Source organism: Chiloscyllium punctatum, chromosome 11, assembly GCF_047496795.1.
Source record: "Chiloscyllium punctatum isolate Juve2018m chromosome 11, sChiPun1.3, whole genome shotgun sequence".
Classification (NCBI taxonomy): Eukaryota; Metazoa; Chordata; class Chondrichthyes; order Orectolobiformes; family Hemiscylliidae; genus Chiloscyllium; species Chiloscyllium punctatum.
Genome location: NC_092749.1, coordinates 45802627 through 45816999, shown reverse-complemented (window position 1 = coordinate 45816999; position 14373 = coordinate 45802627). Strand labels below are relative to the sequence as shown.

At 40.1% G+C, this 14373-nt stretch overlaps 1 protein-coding gene across 5 annotated transcripts in view; it reads right to left on the bottom strand.

Annotated features, from left to right (window-relative positions):
- Nucleotides 1-14084, bottom strand: part of rcor3 (REST corepressor 3) — a 65409-nt gene extending 51325 nt beyond the window's left edge. For 2 of the 5 annotated variants that reach the window (XM_072580738.1, XM_072580740.1), the window contains exons 1-4: nt 13717-14084; nt 13492-13548; nt 7916-7993; nt 170-222 (exon numbers count right to left, since the gene is read on the bottom strand). In XM_072580738.1, the coding sequence (XP_072436839.1) occupies nt 170-222; nt 7916-7993; nt 13492-13548; nt 13717-13846 (318 nt within the window). In that variant the 5' untranslated portion in view covers nt 13847-14084. The remainder of the gene's footprint in view (nt 1-169; nt 223-7915; nt 7994-13491; nt 13549-13716) is intronic. The other 3 variants (XM_072580736.1, XM_072580739.1, XM_072580737.1) reach the window with 2 other exon arrangements.
- Nucleotides 14085-14373: the final 289 nt, after the last annotated feature.

Here is a 14373-nt window from a genome sequence, read left to right as displayed (position 1 = left end):
AATACATGGTTTATTTAAGTGATTTAAATGTCTCAATGAAATAAATCCTTTCTGTTTAATGTGGTTAAACATTATAAAAAACCTTAAAACAACAAGAAACCAAAGTTTTGGATTCTAAATTTGAAGTGTGCAATCTGCCTTCTAAGATTGGAATAGTTTTTTCACAAACCTGTTCCACATTATAGCCATGCTTCTCCTTTGCTACTGCAATATACTCATCTACTATAAAAACAAACAAAAATACAAAATTTTTAACAAGTATTACACAATACAGACTTTTGTTGAAAATCATCATGCTAACGTCAGCATCAGTTACGCTTAAAAGGAAAACTAACCTCCATCCACAGTGCAGCAAGACAACAATTCCAGTCACATTCATGCCAGTCTGCAATATTAAAAACTAGCAGAGGAAAGAAGTCTACTGTTGTTACAAACTACTGATGAAATAAAAATCTGTCTACAAAACTCTCAATGTGCGAGAGGACGATATAAATTTCAAGCGAAGAGGGCCTAATGAAATTTATAAAGTGGTGTCAAGTTGAACAGAAAACATCATGTGTTTTAGTGATTTATAATTTGCAATGTAGAGGGGATATACTTTAAAAATGCGAAGTGATCAGTGCTTTCCAAATTGGTGTAATCTGCTTGCTAAATGTATCATGTTTACTTTTAATCAAAATGGTTATTTTACATCTCCTTTAAATTTGCTTTGGCCAAATCTGTATTAGGTATGCAATTATTTTCCAAATGATTTTCTGTAGAATACATTACAGCAACATTTTGTGAAAGCATTGGTGCTCTGCTAACATCTGTGCAATGCTAAAAGTCACGACTTACAACAAATTCAATAGTCTGACTAAGGATTATGGTTTGCTTTCAAATACAGCCTCAACTAAGATTTATTATTAATTAGCTGGAAGAATAAATAATAGCAAGTATAAATTATTTTCTAAAAAGGAGATTTCTATAGTTAAAATCCTCTTGTCGGGGAAATGAAAATAGTAGTTGCTAAAGTTACAGTGCTTTGTTGAGGAAAGGAAGTTTTAGGTTGCACCTATCTGATGTTATACCAGATCTTGGCACACTTGATACTAGTAATGGATGCCGAATTTTTAAAAAATGGTCCATCGATCCCTCACATCAATCAACCAATAGAACATCTTAAAGAAGTAATCAATAATTATTACCCCTTCTATAAAATGTAACAGAACATCTTGAAATAAAACAAATGCATTAAAAGTACAGTACATCCAACAGTATCTGAGGAAAGAAAATATCAATTTTCAATATTGCTACTTCTGAAGAAGGTTGGCTCAGAAAGTTAGCGCACTCTCCTCATTTTTTTCAGATGCGAATAGACCTGATGTTTATTGCTAGAATTTTAGTCATAGAGATGTACAGCATGGAAATAGACCTCTCAGTCCAACTTGTACATTCCAACCAGATATCCAAAATTAATCCAGTCCCATTAGCCATCACTTGGCCCATATCTTGCTAAATCCTTCCTATTCACACACCCATCCAGATGCATTTTAAATGTTGTTAATTGTCCCAGCTTCCACAACTTCCTCTGGCAGCTCATCCCATACACATAGCACCCTCTCACCCTAAACCTATGCCCTCTAGTTCTGGCCTCCCCACCCAGGGAAAATACCTTGTCTATTTACCTTATCCATCCCCCCCATGATTTTACAAACCTCTAGGAGGTCACACATTGCAGGGAAAACATCCCCAGCCTTTTCAGCCTCTCTCTATAGCCCAACCCTGGCAACTTGCTTGAAAATCTTTTCTGAACCCTTCCAAGTTTCACAACATCCGTCTCATTGGAGGGTGACACAATATTCCAAAAGTGACCTAACCAATGTCCTGTACAACTGTAAAATGACCGTCCAACTCATAGACTCAATGCTCTGACCAATAAAGGAAAGCATACCAAACACCTTCTTCACTATCCTATCTACCTGCAACTCCACTTTCAAGGAACTATGACCCTGCACTCCAAGGTCTCTTTGTTCAGTAACACCCCCCAGGACCTTATCATTAAGGTATAGAAGTCAGGTTTTCTTTCAGATTTAAATACATAGATCCATGTTGCTTAATTCATTTGATGCACATGAATTGCAATTTCAAATAGAAAATGCAAAATTGACGAAATCTACGAACATCAAGAGTGCCCACGAGGCATCTCTACAAATGGTGGCACTCAATGTTTAATAGTCATAAAAATCCTCAATTCCCTTCCCTGTCAATAAGCAGAATAATGCAGATAAAGAGCAAACATCAGTTTAGGCGCAAAAACCAAAGTTGCTGGAAAAGCTCAGTAGGTTTAGCAGCATTTGAGGAGAGAAGTCAGACTTAACCCTTCAGCTTTGAGTCACTGGACCAAAAACATTAACTCTAATTGCTCTTCAGATGCTGACAGACCTACTGTGTTTTTCTAGCAACTTTGGTTTTTGTTTCGGATTTATAGCATCCGCAGTTCTTTTGGTTTTTAATCAGTTCAGGTATCCCATTTAATTCAACTGGATTGCTTCCTTTATTATAAGATTATATGAAAATAATTTATGACTTTGTTAGTGCTAACATCAAAATGGATTTTGCAGATCTTAAACAAGTACAGCATTCACTTATCATAAGCAATGTAATATGAAATACATTTCTTTTGCACTTGGATTAGATTTGTAGCATTCCAAGCGTAACAGGTGAGATTTTCTGAGGAGTGGCAACCTGTCCTTTTTTTTAAAACGAAAGGAGACAGTTCCACATTTCTGAGAGGCTGATCAGCGCTCCTTCAGAAATATGGAGCTATACTTCTGATAGTTCTCTCGTAGCACAGAATGGTTGGAGAAGACAAACCATGTCCTCTTTTCACAGGGGTCAGCTACCTTATTCTTAAATTTAAATCACAGCTGTGGTCAAACAATAGTAAAAGCTAACTATGAAGTTAAGAGTACTGGGAGAATAGGTGAGCTGCTGCTTGGTAAGTTGAGTGCCAGATGGCAAGGCGGTGCCAAGGTAAGTTTTGAAGTGTTTAGTGTAGGTTACAATAAGTGCGAGAAATAAGATCCAGCAGGGGCAGGGACAGTTGGATTTTGAGTGGGGTTCAGGTTTGGCGTGGGTGGAGAACGATCTGCTTCACAGATTTCAAGTCAGAGGCTGGAGGAGGTGCATTTGGTAGTGTGCAAGGTAAGCATTGGGTCGTTGAATAGTTACTCAGGAGTTAAGACTATGTATTTAACAGCCTAACTTTTATGGAGTAATTTTTACTTGATTTCATCAGAACCCTCCAAATTCTGATTGAAATGGAGACTTTCAAAGGGTTGCAGATATAGAAGAATCACTCAGCAGAATCTTCAATTTACCAATTTCTTTTTTAAACTAATTCAAGGGATGTAGGCATTGTTGTCCAGGCTGTCATTTATTGCCTAATGTAGTTAAAGATGGTAACAAATTGAAAGCAAAAACACACAACATTGCAAAGATTAGTGATAAACAATGAATTGGGAAAGTTTCAAAAAACCAACGTAAGATGCCCAAAGAAAAGGGGTCGAAAATAAATTTGAAGGTAAACTTAGGAAGTAATATCAAAATGGACAGTACGAGCTCCTTCATATATATGAAAAGAGAGAGAGAGAGAGAGAGAGTGCGCGCGAGAGAGAGAACGAGAGAGAGGCCAAAGTGAACATAGGCCATTGAAGGATGAGCCAGGGGAAATGATAATGAGAAACCTGAAAATAGCAGGGCATTGAATAAAAACGTTACCCTCGTCTTCACAGTAGAAGACAACATTACTGGCATTCCAAAAGCACTTAACAATCAAGGAGCAAAAGGGGAGGGGAAATAAAAACAATAGTTATCACTAGAGAAAATGTACTAAGGAAACCAAAGGGGCTACATGTGGAAATGTTCCCTAAACTTGATGGTTTGCATCAACTGATATTAAAGGAAGTAGCAACAGTGACAGTGGACATATGGGTAGCAATCCTCCAAGATTGCTTGGATTCTGGAAATATCCCAGAGGCTTTGAAAACTGCCAATGTAACACCATAATGAAAGCAAGACGATGACAAAAAAACAGGTAACAAAAAACCAAGGACCTTATTATCTGTCATGGCTTAGAAAGGGTGGATGTTGGGAATTTGTTTCCATCAGGCGGGCATACTAGGACCCATGAGTTAGAGAGGGTCAATTTAAAATGGAAACGAGGAGACATTCCTTCAACCAGAGAGTGGTGGGCCTGCAGAATTCATTACCATGGAGCGCAGTGGAGGCCAGGACGCTAAATGTCCTCAAGGCAGAGATTGATAAATTCTTAATCTCGCAAAGAATTAAGGGATAAGGGGAGAATGCGGTTAAGTGGCACTGAAATGCCCATCAGCCATGATTGAATGGCGGAGTGGATTCGATGGGCCAAATGGTCTTACTTCCACTCCTATGCCTTATGATCATTGGGAAAATGTTTGAGTCCATTATGCCAACCATTTAGAAATAGATAATATAATCAAGCAGAAGCAGCACATTATGCCTGAGAGATTTATAAGAAGACTTCCTTTATGGTGTTTAAAAGAAAGCTAAATAAAGGGATAAGAGTACATATAATTTACTGTCTTCAAATTTCCAGACATTTGATAAAGGTACCTTAATAAGATAAGAGACTGGGGTATTAAGGGTAAAACATTTTAACATGGATTGACTATTGGCTAATTAATAGAAGACAGAGACATGGGATAAAGAGAGGATGTTTAGAATTGCAAGCTGGGTGCCACGGGGTTCATTTTTGGGGCCACATTTACAACATGCATTAATGACTCAGATGAGCAAAGTGAATGTACTATTGCCAAGTTTACTGATGATACAAAAATAGGTGGGAAAGACAATTGGATGACACGAGTGTCTAAACAGGCACATAGACAGGTTAAGTGAGTTGCAAAAACTTGGCAGATGTAGGAAAGGATCTGAATATTATTTAAATGGAGAAGGACTGCAGAGAACTGAAATTGTGGAGTCCTCATGCATAAATCACAAGAAAACAGCAAACAAAGTGGGAGTATAAAAATAAGGAAGTCTTGTTAAAACTATACAAGGCACTAGCTACACCACATTTAGAATACCATGAACAGTTTTGGTTACCTCATCTCATTCTGTCATGGGAGACAGTCCATGAAGGGTTCACTAGATTGATCCTGGGTATGGAAAAATGTTCTTATGAGGAGAGGTTGAGTATGCCGGGCATGTAATTAGTGGAGTTTAGAAGAATGAGAGGTGAATTTATTGAAAGACACAAGATTCTTCAGGGGTTAGACAGCATAGATGCTGAGAGATTCTTCCTCTTGAGGGAGAGTCTAGCTCCAGAGGGTACTTCCCAGAGTAAGGGGGGTCACTCAATTAGGACAGAGGTGAAGAAGAAATTCCTCTCTCAGAAAGTAGTGAATCTGTGGAATTCTTTATCAGAGGACTATAGACACTGTAGCATTAAGTACATTCAAGGCTGAGATGGGCAGATTTTTGAACAATAAAGGAAATTAAAGGATGTGGTGAAAGGGCAGTAAAATGGTGTTGAGGATTATCTGATCAGTCATGGTTTTACTCATTTCTGATTTGGACATTTACTACAGTACAATTTCAGTTTGGCTGTTGTCTTCATTTGAATCACCAATAAAGTGCCTCATTGCAGAAGTTCATGTGATAGCAAATGTACACTATACTGTAATTGATTTGATTTTCTGTTATACTACTCAGCAGAATTATCAGAATATGTAATCAATCTGCCAAAATGGTGTGATTGATAACACACAGTTCACAAGGATGTTGTCTGGGTTGGAGGATTTGAGCTATAGGGAGAGGCTGAAAAGGTAAGGGCTGTTTTCCCTGGAGCATTGAAGGCTGATGGGTGACTTCACAGAGATTTATAAAATCATGAAGGGCATGGATAGGATAAACAGACAAAGTATTTTCCCTGGGGTGGGGGAAGTCCAGAACTAAAGGGCATAGGTTTAGGGTGAGAAGGTAAAGATATAAAATAGACCTCAGGGGCAACTTTTTCACTTAGAGAATGATGCATGTATGGAATGAGCTGCCAGAGGAAGTGGTGGAGGCTAGTACAATTGCAACATTTAAAAGACATCTAGATGGATATATGAATAGGAAGGGTTTGGAGGGATATGGGCCAGGTGCTGGCAGGTGGGACTAGAATGGTTTGGGATATATCGTCGGCATGGACGAGTTGGACCGAAGGGCCTGTTTCTGTGCTGTACATCTCTGAGTCTATAACTGTGTGTAGCTAGTGACTAAACCACTGGACAACAGTGCTTTAGTAACTCACTTAGGTCATTTCTTCATTTACATTTTTTGAAATAAAATAAATAGATAGTTCAATGCAACTTCAAGCTGTTAGGAACAGGAAATGGACATCAAACTGCTATTAAAATATATTGTTTACCACAACATCTCACAGCATGTTCTTGCAAGACAAATTCACTCACTGTACATGATGGTGGCTAAACCTATTGCACTTAGTAACACTTATGATTTTGAAGGAGTAAAGATCTTAGACTTGCTAATCTGGTTAAAATTGGTGGATCCACTGCAGTATATTAACTCAATCTCAAAGCAAATGACCATTTATTTATATCAGTAAATCTCAAACAATCAGCTTCTTACACAGTTAGCAAATTTAGCAGTCAAAATGTGCAAATTTCAGGGAGTCTCAATTAGTTAGGCAGAGGAACATACTCGTGAGTGTGGTGCTGTAAAAGCACAGCCAATCAGTTGTTCATTCCTGATGAAGGGCTCCTGCCTGAAACATCGATTGTCCTGGTCCTCGGATGCTGCCTGACCTGCTGTGCTTTTCCAATATCACTCTAATCTTGACTGATCTCCAGCATCTGCAGTTCTCACTTTCGCCTAGTTATTGTCATTTGTCTAATATAGATGGTCGCAGAGAATTAGCCTGGTCGGCGGGTATTTTAGAGACTGTGTTGCAATGTACTAAATCATATAAACCTAATGCACACAGATACATGTTTGAGGCCAAGATTATTTTTGCATTCAACTACAAGATCTTTCTGCACTGCAACCTGAAAGTGGCAAATGCAATCAAATATGCCAAGATCCATAACTACATAATTGGTATTAATAACGGAGCCTACCTTGATATTTTTAAACCAATTTGTTGAGATTTGTTGTGACAAAGATGGGCTGTGAACCCCGATCTTCTGACCAAAAGTAGACACACTTCCACCGCGCTATAAGGGTCACAACGAGCCTATGTACACTTAATTAAATTTTGTTGTCTTAAAGAGGCATAATTCTCTGACTTCTAAGTTGTGCATCTTATTAAGTAACACACATGCCTTGCTAAACATTTAGCTTACTTTGAGCATTGCACTGGCAAATATACAAAATTGTACATAATTAAGATGCAAAAATATTGAATTCATCAAAGGTCAAGATTTAATTTTTAGGTACTTTATAGCAGAAAGTGGATATTTTAAAATATAAATGTAATCTATGTAAGCATAATAATTCTAAGTAAATAAAAGTTATTGTAATTTGTGCACTGGAATCTACCAGTCTGTTTTTTCAAGTTCAAAGTGGCGATAACATGGAATGCCTCCACAGTTCTTATGTCAATTAAATTAATGTTTCTGTAGTGCTCCCCTATCTACTGTTCTGTTTAAATTTCCAGTAATATGGCAGAAACCAAGTATCGTTATGTTTACCAAACCCTGAGACTGTGCAACAGATTTCAGAATCTGGCCTAAAGTTTCCAAAAGGTACCAGATTTTAGCTCAATTAAATTTTCATTTCCTGAAAATTATCATACATTTTGAAGAGTAATTTCATTATACTGAAAAATAAGATTTGAAGAAATAACATCTAAGAAAGGAGAATAAAAGATGATTAATTTACTTACATTTCACATCTGGAATGACGTGATAAGGGGACCAAACCAACATGCCACCAATTTCTTTATCGTTATATTTCGTAGCACCTGAAAGAAAATTGATAAATTGCTTTGATATTAAGATTACAAGAAATAGTTTTCAGACATCAAGACTATGACTTCCATAGTCTATGTACAACTATTGCCATTGGGGACTAATGTCTCAGTTCAATCAAGATGGACCTTTTATTTGTTGACATATAAATAAATATAGTGGGCCAGATATTCATCTCCCAAAGGAAATGCAAACTGGGTTCCAAAATGCTGATTCTTTTTTGATGGGAAAACAACCTTCCTTTGCTTCTTGTCTCCACACTACTTTCATGTGGCATTTTTGGCAGGCTCAGATGAATGTGGTGTAAAGCATACAGGCACCTCTTACAAGGGTGGAGGTTCCACTTGTAAAGACCAGAAAAAACCCCGAATTTCCTCCAATACACTACCTCTGTATTGGTGTGTGTTTTGGAAATACTAAACAATTGCATCCCCTTTGAAGAGTTCAAGACCACTGATCTGTTGCCATGCTTTGCAACTCTATGACTACAATGAAGGAAGGGGTCAAGGATAACAACAAAAAGGCTTCTTTTCTTGTACTTCTGGCCCAGACAGTGGTTAAATTTTAAATAAAAACTCACCTTCTGTTGGCAGTATTTCATGTACTGCAACAACTGTTTAATCTTTAGTGGTGACAGGTTGGACTGAGGGGTCTGTTTCCATGCTGTACATCTCTATGACTCTATGATAGCCCTCCTCATTGTACACTAATTTCAGCAAAGACACCTATAACATGTACTGAGCATCTTTTAAATAACCAACGGACCTAAAGCTCCTGTTTTAGAGGCCCAAGGGACACCTGAACAGCAGTGCATTCATTTTAGAGATCTGCATTTTAATGTCATTTTTGATGCACATGGTATTAGTCTTCAAATTTGAGCCTCATTCAAATAAAATCAGAAGTCTGGCAGCATCTATGAGGAAAGCAACTGAGTTAACATTCTGAGTCCAAAATTTTTGAGTTCACTGGAACAGAGAAGTTGTCTGTGACTTGAAACATTAACTCTGTTTCTCCCTCCACAGACAGTGCCAAACATCCTGAGTTTCTCCCGCATGTTGTTTTTATTTCAGATTCCAACATCTGTAGTATTTTGCTTTTATTTGACCCTTAACTGTGTCTGTTTAACCCAAAGCCCAAATTCAAGCCTAATGAGGTTAACTGTGAACGACTAATATCTGGAATGAAATGAACTGACAGAATAAACTAATGATCAAATGAAGAATCTCCAAGTGCTCATGCTAAATCTGGAAAAATATTAATATATGCTATATGACATAGAAAAGGAAAAAGCAGTGCAATTCTGTTGATGAAATTTATTACATGTAGCTTAACTAAATTTTCAACAGGCCTTTGATAAGGCACTCCAAAACAACCTAATGAATATATGTTTAAATATGTGGAGTCCATAACCATTATAGAATGGATTGTTATAGAATGGAAGAAGAGAGCAGGAGAGTGGAGTAAAGGAATATTTACAGTGAAAGAAAATGAAAAGCTATGTTTCAGATTTTCCTAGCTGCAACCCAGACTACGGCTTCAAAATTTGCAGATTACAACAAACTGGGAAAGTCAATACTCAGGATTGCCACAAAGAGTCATAGTGTCACAGAGATGTACAACATGGAAACAGACTTCCCTCCAACTCATGCATTCTAATTAGGTATCCCAACCTAATTTAGTCCCATTTGCCAGCACTTGACATATGTCCCTCTAAACCCTTTTTATTTACCCATCCAGATGCCTTTTAAATAATGCGATTGTACCAGCTTCCACCACTTCCTCTGGCAGATCATTCCATACACGCACCACCTTCTGTGTGAAAAGGTTGCCCCTTAGGTCTCTTTTATATCTCTCCCTCTCACCCTGAACTTATGCCCTCTAGTTCTAGACTCCCACACCCTAGGGAAAAGACCTTGTCTATTTATCCTATCTATGCCCCTCATGATTTTATAAGCCTCTATGAGGACACCCCTCAGCCTTCCACGTTCCCGGGAAAAGAGCTACAGCATATTCGACCTCTCCCTATAGCTCAAATCCTCCAACCTTGGCAACGTCCTTGTACATCTTCTCTGAACCCTTTCAAGTTTCACAACATCCTTCTGATAGGAGGGAGACCAGAACTGCACGCAATATTCCAACAAAGGCCTAACCAATATCCTGTACAGCTGGAACATGACCTCCCAACTCCTATATTCAATACTCTGACCAGTAAAGGAAAGCATACCTAACGCCTTCTTCACTATCCTATCTACCTGCAACTCTACTTTCAAGGAGCTATGAACCTGCACTCCAAGGTCCCTCTGTTGAGCAACATTCCCTAGGACCGTACCATTAACTGTATAAGTCCTGCTAAGATTTGCTTTCCCTAAAATGCAGCACCTCATATTTATCTGAATTAAACTCCATCTGCCACACCTCAGCCCATTGGCCCATCTGATCAAGCTCCTGCTGTAATCAGAGTAACCTTCTTTGCTGTACACTACACCACCAATTTTGGTGTCATCTGCAAACTTATCAACTACACCTCTGATGCTCACATCCAAATCATTTACACAAATGAAAAGTAGTGGACTCAGCATCGAACCTTGTGGTACTCCACTGGACACAGGCCTACAGTCTGAAAACAACCCTCCACCACCACCCTCTGTCTTCTACCTTCGAGCTAGTTCTGTATCCAAATGGCTAGTTCTCCCTGTATACCATGATATCGAACATTGCTAATCAGCGTCCCATGGGGGACCTTGTCGAACACCTTACTGAAGTCCACATGGATCACATCAACCGCTCTACCTTCATCAATCCTCTTTGTTACATTTATAAAAAACTCAATCAAGTTTGTGAGACATGAGATCACAGGAAAATATTAATAAAGTGCATAAAAATGGGCAAATAAGTTGGGACTTGAAGTTCAACACAGATAAATGTGGATGGTGCATTATGGAAGACGAATAAGGAGGTCATTTATTACTTAGAAAGTGGAAATCTTGGTCGGGAGAAGAAACAAAGGGCTCTCAAGAGTACAAATACATCAACTACTAAAATGTTGCACAACAGGTTAATAAGATCATAAAAATGATCTAAGCTTTATGACTTGAGGGATAAAACTGAAATGTAAGGAAGGTTTGCTCGACATACGTTGAACATCGATTAAACTACATTCAAGTGTGCAGTTCTGGCCACCAGATTATATGACAGCATACTGATGCACTTGGAGAGAAGGTTTACAGGGATAATAATAGGAATGTATGCATACATATTTCATGGACAGCAACTGAGGGGTGATCTATCAGAGGTCTTTGAATTATCAAAAGTTTTGATTAAGTGAATAAATGTTTCTCCTTATAGAAAAGAGCAAAAGCACAAAGGAACTGGACTTACCATATAACTACTGATCAGAGGTTTGGAAACTTGCAACGAATAACTCACCTCCTAACTGCCTGTCCAGCAGGCACCAGTCAGGAGTATGTTGGAACATTCTCCACTTGCTTGGATGACTGCAACTCCAAGAACATTCAAGAAGAGTGGCACCATCCACGACAATATAGCCCTTCTGATTGGCACCACATCCATAAACCATCATTCCCTTTTACCACTAATTCATATCACACAAGGTTGCATGGTCACTATCTTGTGGTCATCATCTACAAGATACACTATTGAAATTTTCTAAGATTCTTAAGATAGCACCCTCCAAATCATATCCAGTACCATTTAGAAGGAGGAGGGCAGCAGATACATTTGAACACCACTACTTGCAAGTTCCCTTCCAAGCCAGACATCATCCTGGCTTAGAATAAATCATTGTTCCTTTACTGTCACTGGGTTAAAATCCTGGAAGACTTTTCCTAACAACATTGTGAATATACCCATATCAAATAGTCTGCAGCAGTTCAAAACAGCAACTCACCACCAAGAGCAACTGGATACAAGCAATAAAAAGTGGCCCAGCCAATGAAGCTGACGTTCCATGAATGAAGAAGAATTATGCCAGAGGAAATAGTCCCCAAGAAAATTAATTGGCAATTTTGTATTTAAAAAGTTACAGAGTGGTGAAAATGTAACCACAAGGAGTGGTTGAATATTTTAGATGAATTGATAGAAGAGGCATTTGAGGGGTACCATGATAGATGTAGATCACCAAATAGCCTATGCCTGTGCTGAATATCTTATATGACTTGATATAATTGTGACAGTCACAGCTGCTTCAAGATTTAACCCAAATGATCTTGCCTGTAGGCAATGTCACTAACAATAAATTCTGTATTCAAGTTCACACCAAGTATTATATTTTTCATTTTGAAATATGCTCTCACATTTACAAGTTTAGCAAGTTGTTTAATGGGAGAAAGTGAGGACTGCAGATGCTGGAGACCAGAGTTGAAATGTGTGGTGCTGGAAAAGCGCAGCAGGCCAGGCAGCATCCGAGGAGCAGGAGAATCGACATTTTGGGCATAACCCTTCTTCAGGAATGAGGTTGGTGTGTTAAACGGACTAAGATAAAAGGTGGTGGGTGGGAGAAATTGCTGTCACTGCGAAGGGCTTGATTTTGTTTGTTTGTGTGTGTGTGTGGAAGGGGTGTTCAATGACTGCAAGCGGCAGAGAACCAAAGCCACCCCGGGCCCAATTCCCCCCCCCCTCCTCCCCTCCTTATATCTCAGCCCGCTTGGCACACCAGCCTTATTCCTGAAGAAGGGCTTATGTCCGAAATGTCGATTCTCCTGCTCCTCGGATGTTGCCTGGCCTGCTGCGCTTTTCCAGCACCACACTTTTCAAAAGTTGTTTAATGGCTCGTGTTTTAATACTTTAAAGAAATACATAAATGTAGGTGGCATTGCTGGTCTCAGACTATTTTTGGCAACTGTGCTCAAGAGGTAAAGAGGGGGAAAATACATTCTAACGCAAAATACCAATGCAAAAACAAATAACCAGTTTAGCTAAAATTGCAGAGGATAAACAGTTGATAACTGAGGGAAATAATTAACCAAATAAAAAGGTTCAATGGTAAGATAGACAACATGCAGTACATCCCCAACAGGCAAGCACCGCCACTAGCTCGAGAGTCCCAGAATGGATTTGAACAGCCTCATTCTAAATCAGGTGGCAGTGCGCACGCTCGACAGCAACCGGCCGCAGTGCGCATGCTCAGGTACCTCCCAGCCTATTTAAAGAGCCGGTTTCCTGCCCGGGGTGGCTTCGGTTCTCTGCCGCTCGCAGTCATTAAAACCCCCTCCACACAAAAATAAACAAACAAAATCAAGCCCTTCGCAGTGACAGCAAACAGCTGTTCAGTTCATCCCCCTCGCGCAGGAATAGCCAGCCGAAAGTTTGAACGGCGAAGACCTTCCCTACACCCCCCTCAGGGAAGAGGGGGGTCACGTACAACCGGAGCCGAGGCTAACAACCCTCACGATCAGTTCCAGAACAATCTCGGGTCACATCACTAAAGAGTCACTTTATTAATAGTATCATCAGTCTGAGATTGATTCTTTACCGGGGTTAAATTCTGGAATGGACGCCTGATAGTCAGAGCCCACTCGCATTCCGACATCTGTAACAATAAAAAGGAAGGAAAAAAATAAAACATTAGGATATGCAAACTGAGGAAAAAATAATAAACAGCGTCCTGCTACCGACACCGAAAGATTTCAGATTTTAAAGAATTCAACAGCTGCGAATGAAGTTTGATTTTAATTTTTCGCATAGCGTTCGAGGCTACCACCGTGCTCGTCGTCGCTGCCACTCTCTTCAGAATAGTGTCCATTGGAAGAGGCTCCAGCCGGGCTCTTGGTGCCGTTGGATCGGCCTTTCCCCAGGTATTCCGACCCTTTCTCCATCATTCCGGGCATTGCAAAAGCGTCTGATTGCAGAAGTTATAATATACAAGCAGACTACTGCAACTCGATGTGAGTTGGAAACAATGGAAGGAGGCCGATGTGGGGTTGTGGGTGGAGCTGCAAGGAGGGAGTGAGGACGGCAGCGAAACTTCTTTGGCGCGGAGGATTGACAGGCGGAGCGGCGGATCACCGCCCGACAACAAGCAGCGGGTGGCCTGAGCACCGCGGGTGTTTTGGGGGCGGGTCGGGTGAGGTAGCAACGCAGCCTCCCGCCCCTCTTCTTCTTCTTCCCCTCCCCAACCACCAGGGTTGACCTTTGACCCCCAGACTGCACGCCTGCTGCAAGGACCCATTTCCCTTCTCTCTCTCTCTCTCCCCCACCCGAAATAAACCGCCAACTGGAGATTTGCAGCGCACGCGCGCGGCGGCGAATCCCTCACCGCGCCTAACTCTCCCTTCGCACTCTTTTCTCTCTCCGCCCCCACCTACTCTGCACCCGACCGCGGAAGGTCGAGCTGTCGATGCAACCCGTCAGCGGT